General features: G+C 44.1%; 1 protein-coding gene across 1 annotated transcript in view; it reads left to right on the forward strand.

Annotated features, from left to right (window-relative positions):
* Positions 1–12,410, forward strand: part of LOC118938376 (germ cell-specific gene 1-like protein) — a 46,071-nt gene that overhangs the window by 32,623 nt on the left and 1,038 nt on the right. Inside the window, exon 4 of the mRNA XM_036942102.1 lies at positions 10,749–10,860. Coding sequence (XP_036797997.1) covers positions 10,749–10,860 — 112 coding nt within the window. The remainder of the gene's footprint in view (positions 1–10,748; positions 10,861–12,410) is intronic.

Raw genomic sequence — 12,410 nt, forward strand, 5'->3', positions numbered from 1 at the left:
GGCCCTCCTTGGTTGGGGACAGAAGCACCAGATCATCAGCAAACAGTAGACACATGACTTTGGATTCTAGTAGGGTGAGGCCGGGTGCTGCAGACTTTTCTAGTGCCCGCGCCAATTCGTTGATATATATGTTGAAGAGGGTGGGGCTTAAGCTGCATCCCTGTCTCACCCCAATGCCCTGTTGGAAGAAATGTGTCTGTTTTTTGCCCATTTTAACCCCACACTTGTTGTTTGTGTGGAGAAGCTGTCTTCATTAAAATATGGGGATTCTAGTGGGGGGATATAGGTAGCACACAGGAGGACATGTTTCTCTGTTATTTTAAGATCATTTCCTTTTGAATCTCTAGCCAAATGTAAAATGTTCCTGTTTTGTCTAATTTAATGGAGTGAGTTAGGTCTGCTCTATATCAGATTAGCATAACCCCTGGTGTAACTAGTTGGTCCTCAGACAGAAGGTCTAGGGCTCTGGGTGTATTATCATGTGGCTGGGTGAACCTAGTCGGTCCCCAGACAGAAGGTCTAGGGCTCTGGGTGTATTATCATGTGGCTAGGTGAACCTAGTTGGTCCTCAGACAGAAGGTCTAGGGCGCACTGGGTGTATTATCATGTGGCTGGGTGACCCTAGTTGGTCCTCAGACAGAAGGTCTAGGGCACACTGGGTGTATTATCATGTGGCTGGGTGACCCTAGTTGGTCCTCAGACAGAAGGTCTAGGGCGCACTGGGTGTTTGGACACCAGAGTTTAGACACACTGTGTTTATTTTCTTGTATATACAGTGCCTTGCGAAAGTATTCGGCCCCCTTGAACTTTGCGACCTTTTGCCACATTTCAGGCTTCAAACATAAAGATATAAAACTGTATTTTTTTGTGAAGAATCAACAACAAGTGGGACACAATCATGAAGTGGAACGACATTTATTGGATATTTCAAACTTTTTTAACAAATCAAAAACAGAAAAATTGGGCGTGCAAAATTATTCAGCCCCCTTAAGTTAATACTTTGTAGCGCCAACTTTTGTTGCGATTACAGCTGTAAGTCGCTTGGGGTATGTCTATCAGTTTTGCACATCGAGAGACTGACATTTTTTCCCATTCCTCCTTGCAAAACAGCTCGAGCTCAGTGAGGTTGGATGGAGAGCATTTGTGAACAGCAGTTTTCAGTTCTTTCCACAGATTCTCGATTGGATTCAGGTCTGGACTTTGACTTGGCCATTCTAACACCTGGATATGTTTATTTTTGAACCATTCCATTGTAGATTTTGCTTTATGTTTTGGATCATTGTCTTGTTGGAAGACAAATCTCCGTCCCAGTCTCAGGTCTTTTGCAGACTCCATCAGGTTTTCTTCCAGAATGGTCCTGTATTTGGCTCCATCCATCTTCCCATCAATTTTAACCATCTTCCCTGTCCCTGCTGAAGAAAAGCAGGCCCAAACCATGATGCTGCCACCACCATGTTTGACAGTGGGGATGGTGTGTTCAGCTGTGTTGCTTTTACGCCAAACATAACGTTTTGCATTGTTGCCAAAAAGTTCAATTTTGGTTTCATCTGACCAGAGCACCTTCTTCCACATGCTTGGTGTGTCTCCCAGGTGGCTTGTGGCAAACTTTAAACAACACTTTTTATGGATATCTTTAAGAAATGGCTTTCTTCTTGCCACTCTTCCATAAAGGCCAGATTTGTGCAATATACGACTGATTGTTGTCCTATGGACAGAGTCTCCCACCTCAGCTGTAGATCTCTGCAGTTCATCCAGAGTGATCATGGGCCTCTTGGCTGCATCTCTGATCAGTCTTCTCCTTGTATGAGCTGAAAGTTTAGAGGGGCGGCCAGGTCTTGGTAGATTTGCAGTGGTCTGATACTCCTTCCATTTCAATATTATCGCTTGCACAGTGCTCCTTGGGATGTTTAAAGCTTGGGAAATCTTTTTGTATCCAAATCCGACTTTAAACTTCTTCACAACAGTATCTCGGACCTGCCTGGTGTGTTCCTTGTTCTTCATGATGCTCTCTGCGCTTTTAACGGACCTCTGAGACTATCACAGTGCAGGTGCATTTAAACGGAGACTTGATTACACACAGGTGGATTGTATTTATCATCATTAGTCATTTAGGTCAACATTGGATCATTCAGAGATCCTCACTGAACTTCTGGAGAGAGTTTGCTGCACTGAAAGTAAAGGGGCTGAATAATTTTGCACGCCCAATTTTTCTGTTTTTGATTTGTTAAAAAAGTTTGAAATATCCAATAAATGTCGTTCCACTTCATGATTGTGTCCCACCTGTTGTTGATTCTTCACAAAAAAATACAGTTTTATATCTTTATGTTTGAAGCCTGAAATGTGGCAAAAGGTCGCAAAGTTCAAGGGGGGCGAATACTTTCGCAAGGCACTGTATTTTCTGTTTGAGTCCATATGGAGTGCAATCTGTGTCTTGTGTTTGTCCTCAGTGGGTGTGGGGGGGTTGTCAGGAGGGCTTCTAGGGTGGCTGACAGGGGGGGTGAGATCCCCTGGGCTTGGGGTTCTTCATTTGTCTGTCCCGCTGTGATTTCAACGTTATGGTCAGGGTCTGGGTGGACTGTTCTGCTGTGGTGTCGAGACTTTTGTCAGGTGCTGAGGTGGGCTGTTCTGCTGGCTTCTCTGTGGGGGTGGCCACCTCTCTAGTAGGTGGTTCTCTGTCACACACCATCCCCCTCAACCTCTCCTCCAGCAGTTTGATCCTCTCCTCTAGTGCTCTGTTCTTCTCCTGCTCATGCTTTTTATCATGTTGAAGCTGTCTCACCACTGTCCAGAGTGCAGATAGGTCTCTCTCCACCTCCAGCTCTCCAGGTCTGGTTAAGGGGGTGTTGTTGTGCTGGACTGTTGTCTGGGTCTGTGCTGACTGGACTGTAATCACCTGCTGTTCCAGCTCCACCTGTCTTCCCTCCAGCTGAGTGAATTTATCCTTCATTTCAATGATGGGGTAGTACTCTGTGCTGGGAGGTTGACTTTCCACTTGGAGTTGCTCGTCTGTGAGGTTATATAATGAAGAGATCTGGTCTGACCCGCTCGGGGTGGGGTATCTTTCTCAACGGAGAGCTTCTCCTGCTGAGCTAATTATTTGATTAGGTGAACGTCTAGCTGAAAGGGTTTGGGGGCTGCCCTGTACCATTACTGTTCCAGAGATTTATATTAGCTGACTCAGAGTCCTCATTGTCTAGTATCCTGAGTTTCTACCCCTCTTTAACACCCTCTTAACAGAGGGTTAGTGTGTTAATATAACACTGTGTCATACCAGGGGATGGTCTGGTTAATATAGCACTGTGTCAGGGGATGGTCTGGTTAATATAGCACTGTGCCATGCCAGGGGATGGTCTGGTTAATATAGCACTGTGTCATACCAGGGGATGGTCTGGTTAATATAGCACTGTACCAGGGGATGGTCTGGTTAATATAGCACTGTGCCATGCCAGGGGATGGTCTGGTTAATATTGCACTGTGTCATGCCAGGGGATGGTCTGGTTAATATAGCACTGTACCAGGGGATGGTCTGGTTAATATAGCACTGTGCCAGGGGATGGTCTGGTTAATATAGCACTGTGCCAGGGGATGGTCTGGTTAATATAGCACTGTGTCATACCAGGCTTGGTAGTCCATCTCCTTGTCCTAGCAGGCTTACCAGTCCAACTCCTTGTCCTAGCAGGCTTGGTAGTCCAACTCCTTGTCCTAGCAGGCTTACCAGTCCAACTCCTTGTCCTAGCAGGCTAGGTAGTCCATCTCCTTGTCCTAGCAGGCTTGGTAGTCCAACTCCTTGTCCTAGCAGGTTTGGTAGTCCAACTCCTTGTCCTAGCAGGCTTGGTAGTCCATCTCCTTGTCCTAGCAGGCTTGGTAGTCCAACTCCTTGTCCTAGCAGGCTTGGTAGTCCATCTCCTTGTCCTAGCAGGCTTGGTAGTCCATCTCCTTGTCCTAGCAGGCTTGGTAGTCCAACTCCTTGTCCTAGCAGGCTTGGTAGTCCAACTCCTTGTCCTAGCAGGCTTGGTAGTCCAACTCCTTGTCCTAGCAGGCTAGGTAGTCAATTTCCTTGTCCTAGCAAGCTTGGTAGTCCATCCCATTGTCCTAGCAGGCTTGGTAGTCCATCTCCTTGTCCTAGCAGGCTAACTAGTCCAACTCCTTGTCCTAGCAGGCTTGGTAGTCCAACTCCTTGTCCTAGCAGGCTTGGTAGTCCAACTCCTTGTCCTAGCAGGCTTGGTAGTCCATCTCCTTGTCCTAGCAGGCTTGGTAGTCCAACTCCTTGTCCTAGCAGGGTTGGTAGTCCAACTCCTTGTCCTAGCAGGCTTTGGTAGTCCATCTCCTTGTCCTAGCAGGCTTGGTAGTCCAACTCCTTGTCCTAGCAGGCTTGGTAGTCCAACTCCTTGTCCTAGCAGGCTAGGTAGTCAATTTCCTTGTCCTAGCAAGCTTGGTAGTCCATCCCATTGTCCTAGCAGGCTTGGTAGTCCATCTCCTTGTCCTAGCAGGCTAACTAATCCAACTCCTTGTCCTAGCAGGCTTGGTAGTCCAACTCCTTGTCCTAGCAGGCTTGGTAGTCCAACTCCTTGTCCTAGCAGGCTTGGTAGTCCATCTCCTTGTCCTAGCAGGCTTGGTAGTCCAACTCCTTGTCCTAGCAGGGTTGGTAGTCCAACTCCTTGTCCTAGCAGGCTTTGGTAGTCCATCTCCTTGTCCTAGCAGGCTTGGTAGTCCAACTCCTTGTCCTAGCAGGCTTGGTAGTCCATCTCCTTGTCCTAGCAGGCTTGGTAGTCCATCTCCTTGTCCTAGCAGGCTTGGTAGTCCAACTCCTTGTACTAGCAGGCTTGGTAGTCCATCTCCTTGTCCTAGCAGGCTTGGTAGTCCATCTCCTTGTCCTAGCAGGCTTGGTAGTCCAACTCCTTGTCCTAGCAGGCTTGGTAGTCCATCTCCTTGTCCTAGCAGGCTTGGTAGTCCATCTCCTTGTCCTAGCAGGCTTGGTAGTCCATCTCCTTGTCCTAGCAGGCTTGGTAGTCCAACTCCTCGTCCTAGCAGGCCTTGTAGTCCAACTCCTTGTCCTAGCAGGCTTGGTAGTCCATCTCCTTGTCCTAGCAGGCTTGGTAGTCCATCTCCTTGTCCTAGCAGGCTTGGTAGTCCATCTCCTTGTCCTAGCAGGCTTGGTAGTCCAACTCCTTGTCCTAGCAGGCTTGGTAGTCCAACTCCTTGTCCTAGCAGGCTTGGTAGTCCAACTCCTTGTCCTAGCAGGCTTGGTAGTCCATCTCCTTGTCCTAGCAGGCTTGGTAGTCCAACTCCTTGTCCTAGCAGGCTTGGTAGTCCATCTCCTTGTCCTAGCAGGCTTGGTAGTCCATCTCCTTGTCCTAGCAGGCTTGGTAGTCCATCTCCTTGTCCTAGCAGGCTTGGTAGTCCATCTCCTTGTCCTAGCAGGCTTGGTAGTCCAACTCACCATTCAGTCCTCATAATGTAAAATATATCTTTGTATTGTATTGTTCTTCTTGCGAACATAAAATATGTCTTCAGACTAAACATTTCTCACTCAGTTCCAGGTTGGATGGTGTTTTCAGTCTGTTAGCCAGAGCATTTGCTGTATAGCTTGGGCCTTCCAGGTGATTCCGTCCAATATCAGGGTGTAGGTTTTGAGTTTTGATCTCGAGCGAAGGTTATGCTGTGGAGGGTAGAATCCTGTACATGTCCCTGCCAAAAAATATCCAAGTTTATCTAACTCCAAATCTATATTTTTCCTAGAACATGCTGAAAAATGCAGGAGCTCATCTGCTCATGACCTCTCTGACCTCTGTGTCCTCTGTCTTCTCTCTCTCTGGTGGTATATCTCTTTCTCCTCTTTCTCTCTCTCTCTCTCTCTCTCTGTTACTCTCTCCCTTCCTCCTCCTCTCTTCAGAGCAGGTCAGAACCATAGACACCAGTGAGTAATGACTGCTTCCACTGGCTGACATTCATACCACATGAATGGTGTGTGTGTGTGTGTGTGTGTGTGTGTGTGTGTGTGTGTGTGTGTGTGTTTGTTTGTGTATGACTGTGTGTGTGAAGGTGTGTGTGTGTTTGTGTGTGTGTGTGTGTGTGCTGTTCGTAGCTGTTTCAGCCCATCTGCTGTAGCCGCAGGACAGCTGTTGCTATCGCAGGCAAATGGCACCCTATTCCCTAGTGCACTACTTTTTGACCAGAACCCTATGGCAAATGGCACCCTATTCCCTAGTGCACTACTTTTTGACCAGAACCCTATGGCAAATGGCACCCTATTCCCTACATAGTGCACTACTTTTGACCAGAACCCTATGGCAAATGGCACCCTATTCCCTACATAGTGCACTACTCTTGACCAGAACCCTATGGCAAATGGCGCCCTATTCCCTACATAGTGCACTACTTTTGACCAGAACCCTATGGCAAATGGCACCCTATTCCCTACATAGTGCACTACTCTTGACCAGAACCCTATGGCAAATGGCACCCTATTCCCTACATAGTGCACTACTCTTGACCAGAACCCTATGGCAAATGGCACCCTATTCCCTACATAGTGCACTACTCTTGACCAGAACCCTATGGCAAATGACACCCTATTCCCTACATAGTGCACTACTCTTGACCAGAACCCTATGGCAAATGGCACCCTATTCCCTACATAGTGCACTACTCTTGACCAGAACCCTATGGCAAATGGCACCCTATTCCCTACATAGTGCACTACTCTTGACCAGAACCCTATGGCAAATGGCACCCTATTCCCTACATAGTGCACTACTCTTGACCAGAACCCTATGGCAAATGGCACCCTATTCCCTACATAGTGCACTACTCTTGACCAGAACCCTATGGCAAATGACACCCTATTCCCTACATAGTGCACTACTTTTGACCAGAACCCTATGGCAAATGGCACCCTATTCCCTACATAGTGCACTACTCTTGACCAGAACCCTATGGCAAATGACACCCTATTCCCTACATAGTGCACTACTCTTGACCAGAACCCTATGGCAAATGACACCCTATTCCCTACATAGTGCACTACTCTTGACCAGAACCCTATGGCAAATGACACCCTATTCCCTACATAGTGCACTACTTTTGACCAGAACCCTATGGCAAATGACACCCTATTCCCTACATAGTGCACTACTCTTGACCAGAACCCTATGGCAAATGGCACCCTATTCCCTACATAGTGCACTACTCTTGACCAGAACCCTATGGCAAATGGCACCCTATTCCCTACATAGTGCACTACTCTTGACCAGAACCCTATGGCAAATGGCACCCTATTCCCTACATAGTGCACTACTCTTGACCAGAACCCTATGGCAAATGACACCCTATTCCCTACATAGTGCACTACTTTTGACCAGAACCCTATGGCAAATGACACCCTATTCCCTACATAGTGCACTACTCTTGACCAGAACCCTATGGCAAATGACACCCTATTCCCTACATAGTGCACTACTTTTGACCAGAACCCTATGGCAAATGACACCCTATTCCCTACATAGTGCACTACTCTTGACCAGAACCCTATGGCAAATGACACCCTATTCCCTACATAGTGCACTACTTTTGACCAGAACCCTATGGCAAATGACACCCTATTCCCTACATAGTGCACTACTTTTGACCAGAACCCTATGGAAAATGGCACCCTATTCCCTACATAGTGCACTACTCTTGACCAGAACCCATAGAGACAACAAAGGCAATAGGATTATATGCGTAAAAACAACAGCTGCATGTCGGTGTTGTAATCCATTTACACAGAGCATTGTCCTCTTATTGACTATCTATATATCCTTTAAATGTTATTTCATGTGTGTTCATGAGTCATTACCATATATAATGTAATATATGCTCATATAGATGACAATGTGTTTATGAGTCATTACCATATATAATGTAATATATGCTCATATAGATGACAATGTGTTTATGAGTCATTACCATATCTAATGTAATATATGCTCATATAGATGGCAATGTGTTTATGAGTCATTACCATATATAATGTAATATATGCTCATATAGATGACAGTGTGTTTATGAGTCATTACCATATATAATGTAATATATGCTCATACAGATGACAGTGTGTTTATGAGTCATTACCATATATAATGTAATATATGCTCATACAGATGACAGTGTGTTTATGAGTCATTACCATATCTAATGTAATATATGCTCATATAGATGACAATGTGTTTATGAGTCATTACCATATATAATGTAATATATGCTCATAGAGATAACAGTGTGTGTATGAGTCATTACCGTATATAATGTAATATATGCTCATAGAGATGACAGTGTGTTTATGAGTCATTACCGTATATAATGTAATATATGCTCATATAGATGACAATGTGTTTATGAGTCATTACCATATCTAATGTAATATATGCTCATATAGATGACAATGTGTTTATGAGTCATTACCATATATAATGTAATATATGCTCATACAGATGACAATGTGTTTATGAGTCATTACCATATCTAATGTAATATATGCTCATATAGATGACAATGTGTTTATGAGTCATTACCATATATAATGTAATATATGCTCATATAGATGACAATGTGTTTATGAGTCATTACCATATATAATGTAATATATGCTCATACAGATGACAATGTGTTTATGAGTCATTACCATATCTAATGTAATATATGCTCATATAGATGACAATGTGTTTATGAGTCATTACCGTATATAATGTAATATATGCTCATATAGATGACAATGTGTTTATGAGTCATTACCATATATAATGTAATATATGCTCATACAGATGACAATGTGTTTATGAGTCATTACCATATCTAATGTAATATATGCTCATATAGATGACAATGTGTTTATGAGTCATTACCATATATAATGTAATATATGCTCATATAGATGACAATGTGTTTATGAGTCATTACCATATATAATGTAATATATGCTCATATAGATGACAATGTGTTTATGAGTCATTACCATATATAATGTAATATATGCTCATACAGATGACAATGTGTTTATGAGTCATTACCATATCTAATGTAATATATGCTCATAGAGATGACAATGTGTTTATGAGTCATTACCATATCTAGCGTCCCACCTCGTCAACAGCCAGTGGCGCCAAATTCAAAACAACAGAAATCCCATAATTAAAATTCCTCAAACATACAAGTATTTTACACCATTTTAAAGATACACTTGTTGTAAATCCAGCCGCAATTAATCACTAACCTTTGATGATCTTCATCAGATGACACTCATAGGACTTCATGTTACACAATACATGTATGTTTTGTTCAGTAAAGTTCATATTTATATCCAAAAATTCTAAGTTTACATTGACGCGTTATGTTCAGTAGTTCCAAAACATCCGATGATTTTGCAGAGAGCCACATCTGTCACGCCCTGACCTGAGTATTCTTTGTTTTCTTTATATGTTTTGGTTAGGTCAGGGTGTGACATGGGTGATGTATGTGTTTTTGTACTGTCTAGGGGTTTTGTAGGTTTATGGGGTTGTTTACCATCTAGGTGTTTATGTATGTCTATGGTTGCCTAGATTGGTTCTCAATTAAAGGCAGCTGTTTATCGTTGTCTCTGATTGGGAACCATATTTAGGCAGCCATCTTCTTTGGGTATTTTGTGGGTTATTGTCTATGTTCTGTTGCTTGTTAGCACAGTGTTTCTTTAGCAGTCACGGTCATCTTGTTAGTTTGTTTGTTTTTTCCGTCTTTTCATTAAATCATGCATTCACATTGCGCTGCGCTTTGGTCTCCTCACTACGACGATCGTGACAACATCAATTTACAGAAATACTCATAATAAACATTGCTAAAAGATACAACTGTTATGCATGAAATTTGAGATCCAGTTCTCCTTGATGCAACCGCTGTGTCAAATAAAAAATAAAAAAACAAACCATGCAATAATCTGAGTACAGCGCTCAGACAACAAATCAAGCCAAACAGACATCCGCCATGTTGTGGAGTCAACAGAAGTCAGAAATAGCATTATAAATATTCACTCGTCTTTGGTGATCTTCATCAGAATGCACTCCCAGGAATCCCAGTTCCACAATAAATGTTTGTTTTGTTCGATAATGTCCATCATTTATGTCCAAATATCTCATTTTTGTTCGCGCGTTTAGCCCAGTATTCCAAATTCACTGTGTATTTGATAGGCCAAGAGTTGAAAAACTACAAACCTCAGATTTCCCACTTCCTGGTTGGATTTTTTCTCAGGTTTTTGTCTGACAAATGAGATCTGTTATACTCACAGAAATCATTCAAAGAGTTTTAGAAACTTCAAAGAGTTTTCTATCCAAATCTACTAATTATATGCATATTCTAGCTTTTATGGCTGAGTAGCAGGCAGTCTAATTTGGGCACGCTTTTCATCCAAAATTCCCAATGCTGCCCCCTTCCCTCGAGAAGTTAACAAGAATTTAAGCTTTCTGCCAATATCAGATATGTATATGTCCTGGGAAATGTTCTTGTTTCTTACAACCTCGTGTGTGTGTGCGTGCGGGTTTCTGCGGGTTTCTCTGTATCTGCGTCTCCTCAGGTCTGCTAGGTATAATCACATTAGCGCACGTTAGTTCAATCATCCCACGGGGGGGACCCACCGATCCTGTAGAGGTTTTAAACTTCTCTGTGTGTGTGTGTGTGTGTGTGTGTGTGTGTGTGTGTGTGTGTGTGTGTGTGTGTGTGTGTGTGTGTCTGCTTCTCCTCAGGTCTGCTAGGCATGGTGGCCCACATGATGTACACCCAGGTTTTCCAGATCACAGTTAGTCTGGGTCCTGAAGACTGGAGACCCCACTCCTGGGACTATGGATGGTCCTTCTGGTCAGTACTCATACTGTCTGTCTGTGTGTTTGGCATGAGTAATGACTGTTCCTCTGGTCAGTACTCAAACTGTCTGTCTGTGTGTTTGGTATGAGTAATGACTGTTCCTCTGGTCAGTACTCATACTGTCTGTCTGTGTGTTTGGTATGAGTGATGACTGTCCCTCTGGTCAGTACTCATACTCTCTGTCTGTGTGTTTGGTATGAGTGATGACTGTCCCTCTGGTCAGTACTCATACTCTCTGTCTGGGTGTTTGGTATGAGTGATGACTGTCCCTCTGGTCAGTACTCATACTGTCTGTCTGTGTGTTTGGTATGAGTGATGACTGTCCCTCTGGTCAGTACTCATACTGTCTGTCTGTCTGTCTGTCTGTGTGTTTGGTATGAGTGATGACTGTCCCTCTGGTCAGTACTCATACTGTCTGTCTGTGTGCTTGGTATGAGTGATGACTGTCCCTCTGGTCAGTACTCATACTCTCTGTCTGTGTGTTTGGTATGAGTGATGACTGTCCCTCTGGTCAGTACTCATACTGTCTGTCTGTGTGTTTGGTATGAGTGATGACTGTCCCTCTGGTCAGTACTCATACTGTCTGTCTGTCTGTCTGTGTGTTTGGTATGAGTGATGACTGTCCCTCTGGTCAGTACTCATACTGTCTGTCTGTCTGTCTGTGTGTTTGGTATGAGTGATGACTGTCCCTCTGGTCAGTACTCATACTGTCTGTCTGTGTGTTTGGTATGAGTGATGACTGTCCCTCTGGTCAGTACTCATACTCTCTGTCTGTGTGTTTGGTATGAGTGATGACTGTCCCTCTGGTCAGTACTCATACTGTCTGTCTGTGTGTTTGGTATGAGTGATGACTGTCCCTCTGGTCAGTACTCATACTGTCTGTCTGTGTGTTTGGTATGAGTGATGACTGTCCCTCTGGTCAGTACTCATACCGAAGCCATATCGTTGTCTGAATATGATTGGTTGCTTACTGTACATTTCTCCAGTGAAACACTGGTGTCACAGTCGACAAGCAGCAGAAATGGTGTAGTATATAAACCAGTGATTCCAGAATGCACTGAACATTCTAGAGGTTCTATTCATTCCATGTCATTCTACACTGTCCATCTCGGAACACAAGCAACATCTCCATCTAGAAACCAGCCGACGACCGACCGTTGTGTCCATATCAACCCAGCCGTATTTACAAACACCGACACATATGGCTGTTTTCTCTAGGAGCTTCATCCCAAATGGAACCCTATTCCCTATATAGTGCACTACTTTTGGCCAGAGCTCTATGGCACCCTATTCCCTACATAGTGCACTACTTTTGGCCAGAGCTCTATGGCACCCTATTCCCTACATAGTGCACTACTTTTGGCCAGACTCCGCCTTATGCGCATAGGGTGCCATTTGGGTGTACCTTAGATTGTCCTTGACTTTCTATCTTCCACGTCTATGGCCGGAGCTAGAGAAGACAGCTGTTGTCTGGGACACGCACACGCAGATACACGCACGCTCATAAACACACACTCAAGAGGAAGAAGAGGTATTTCCATTGG

The sequence above is a fragment of the Oncorhynchus mykiss genome, chromosome 13 (assembly GCF_013265735.2).
Source record: "Oncorhynchus mykiss isolate Arlee chromosome 13, USDA_OmykA_1.1, whole genome shotgun sequence".
NCBI classification, from domain to species: Eukaryota; Metazoa; Chordata; class Actinopteri; order Salmoniformes; family Salmonidae; genus Oncorhynchus; species Oncorhynchus mykiss.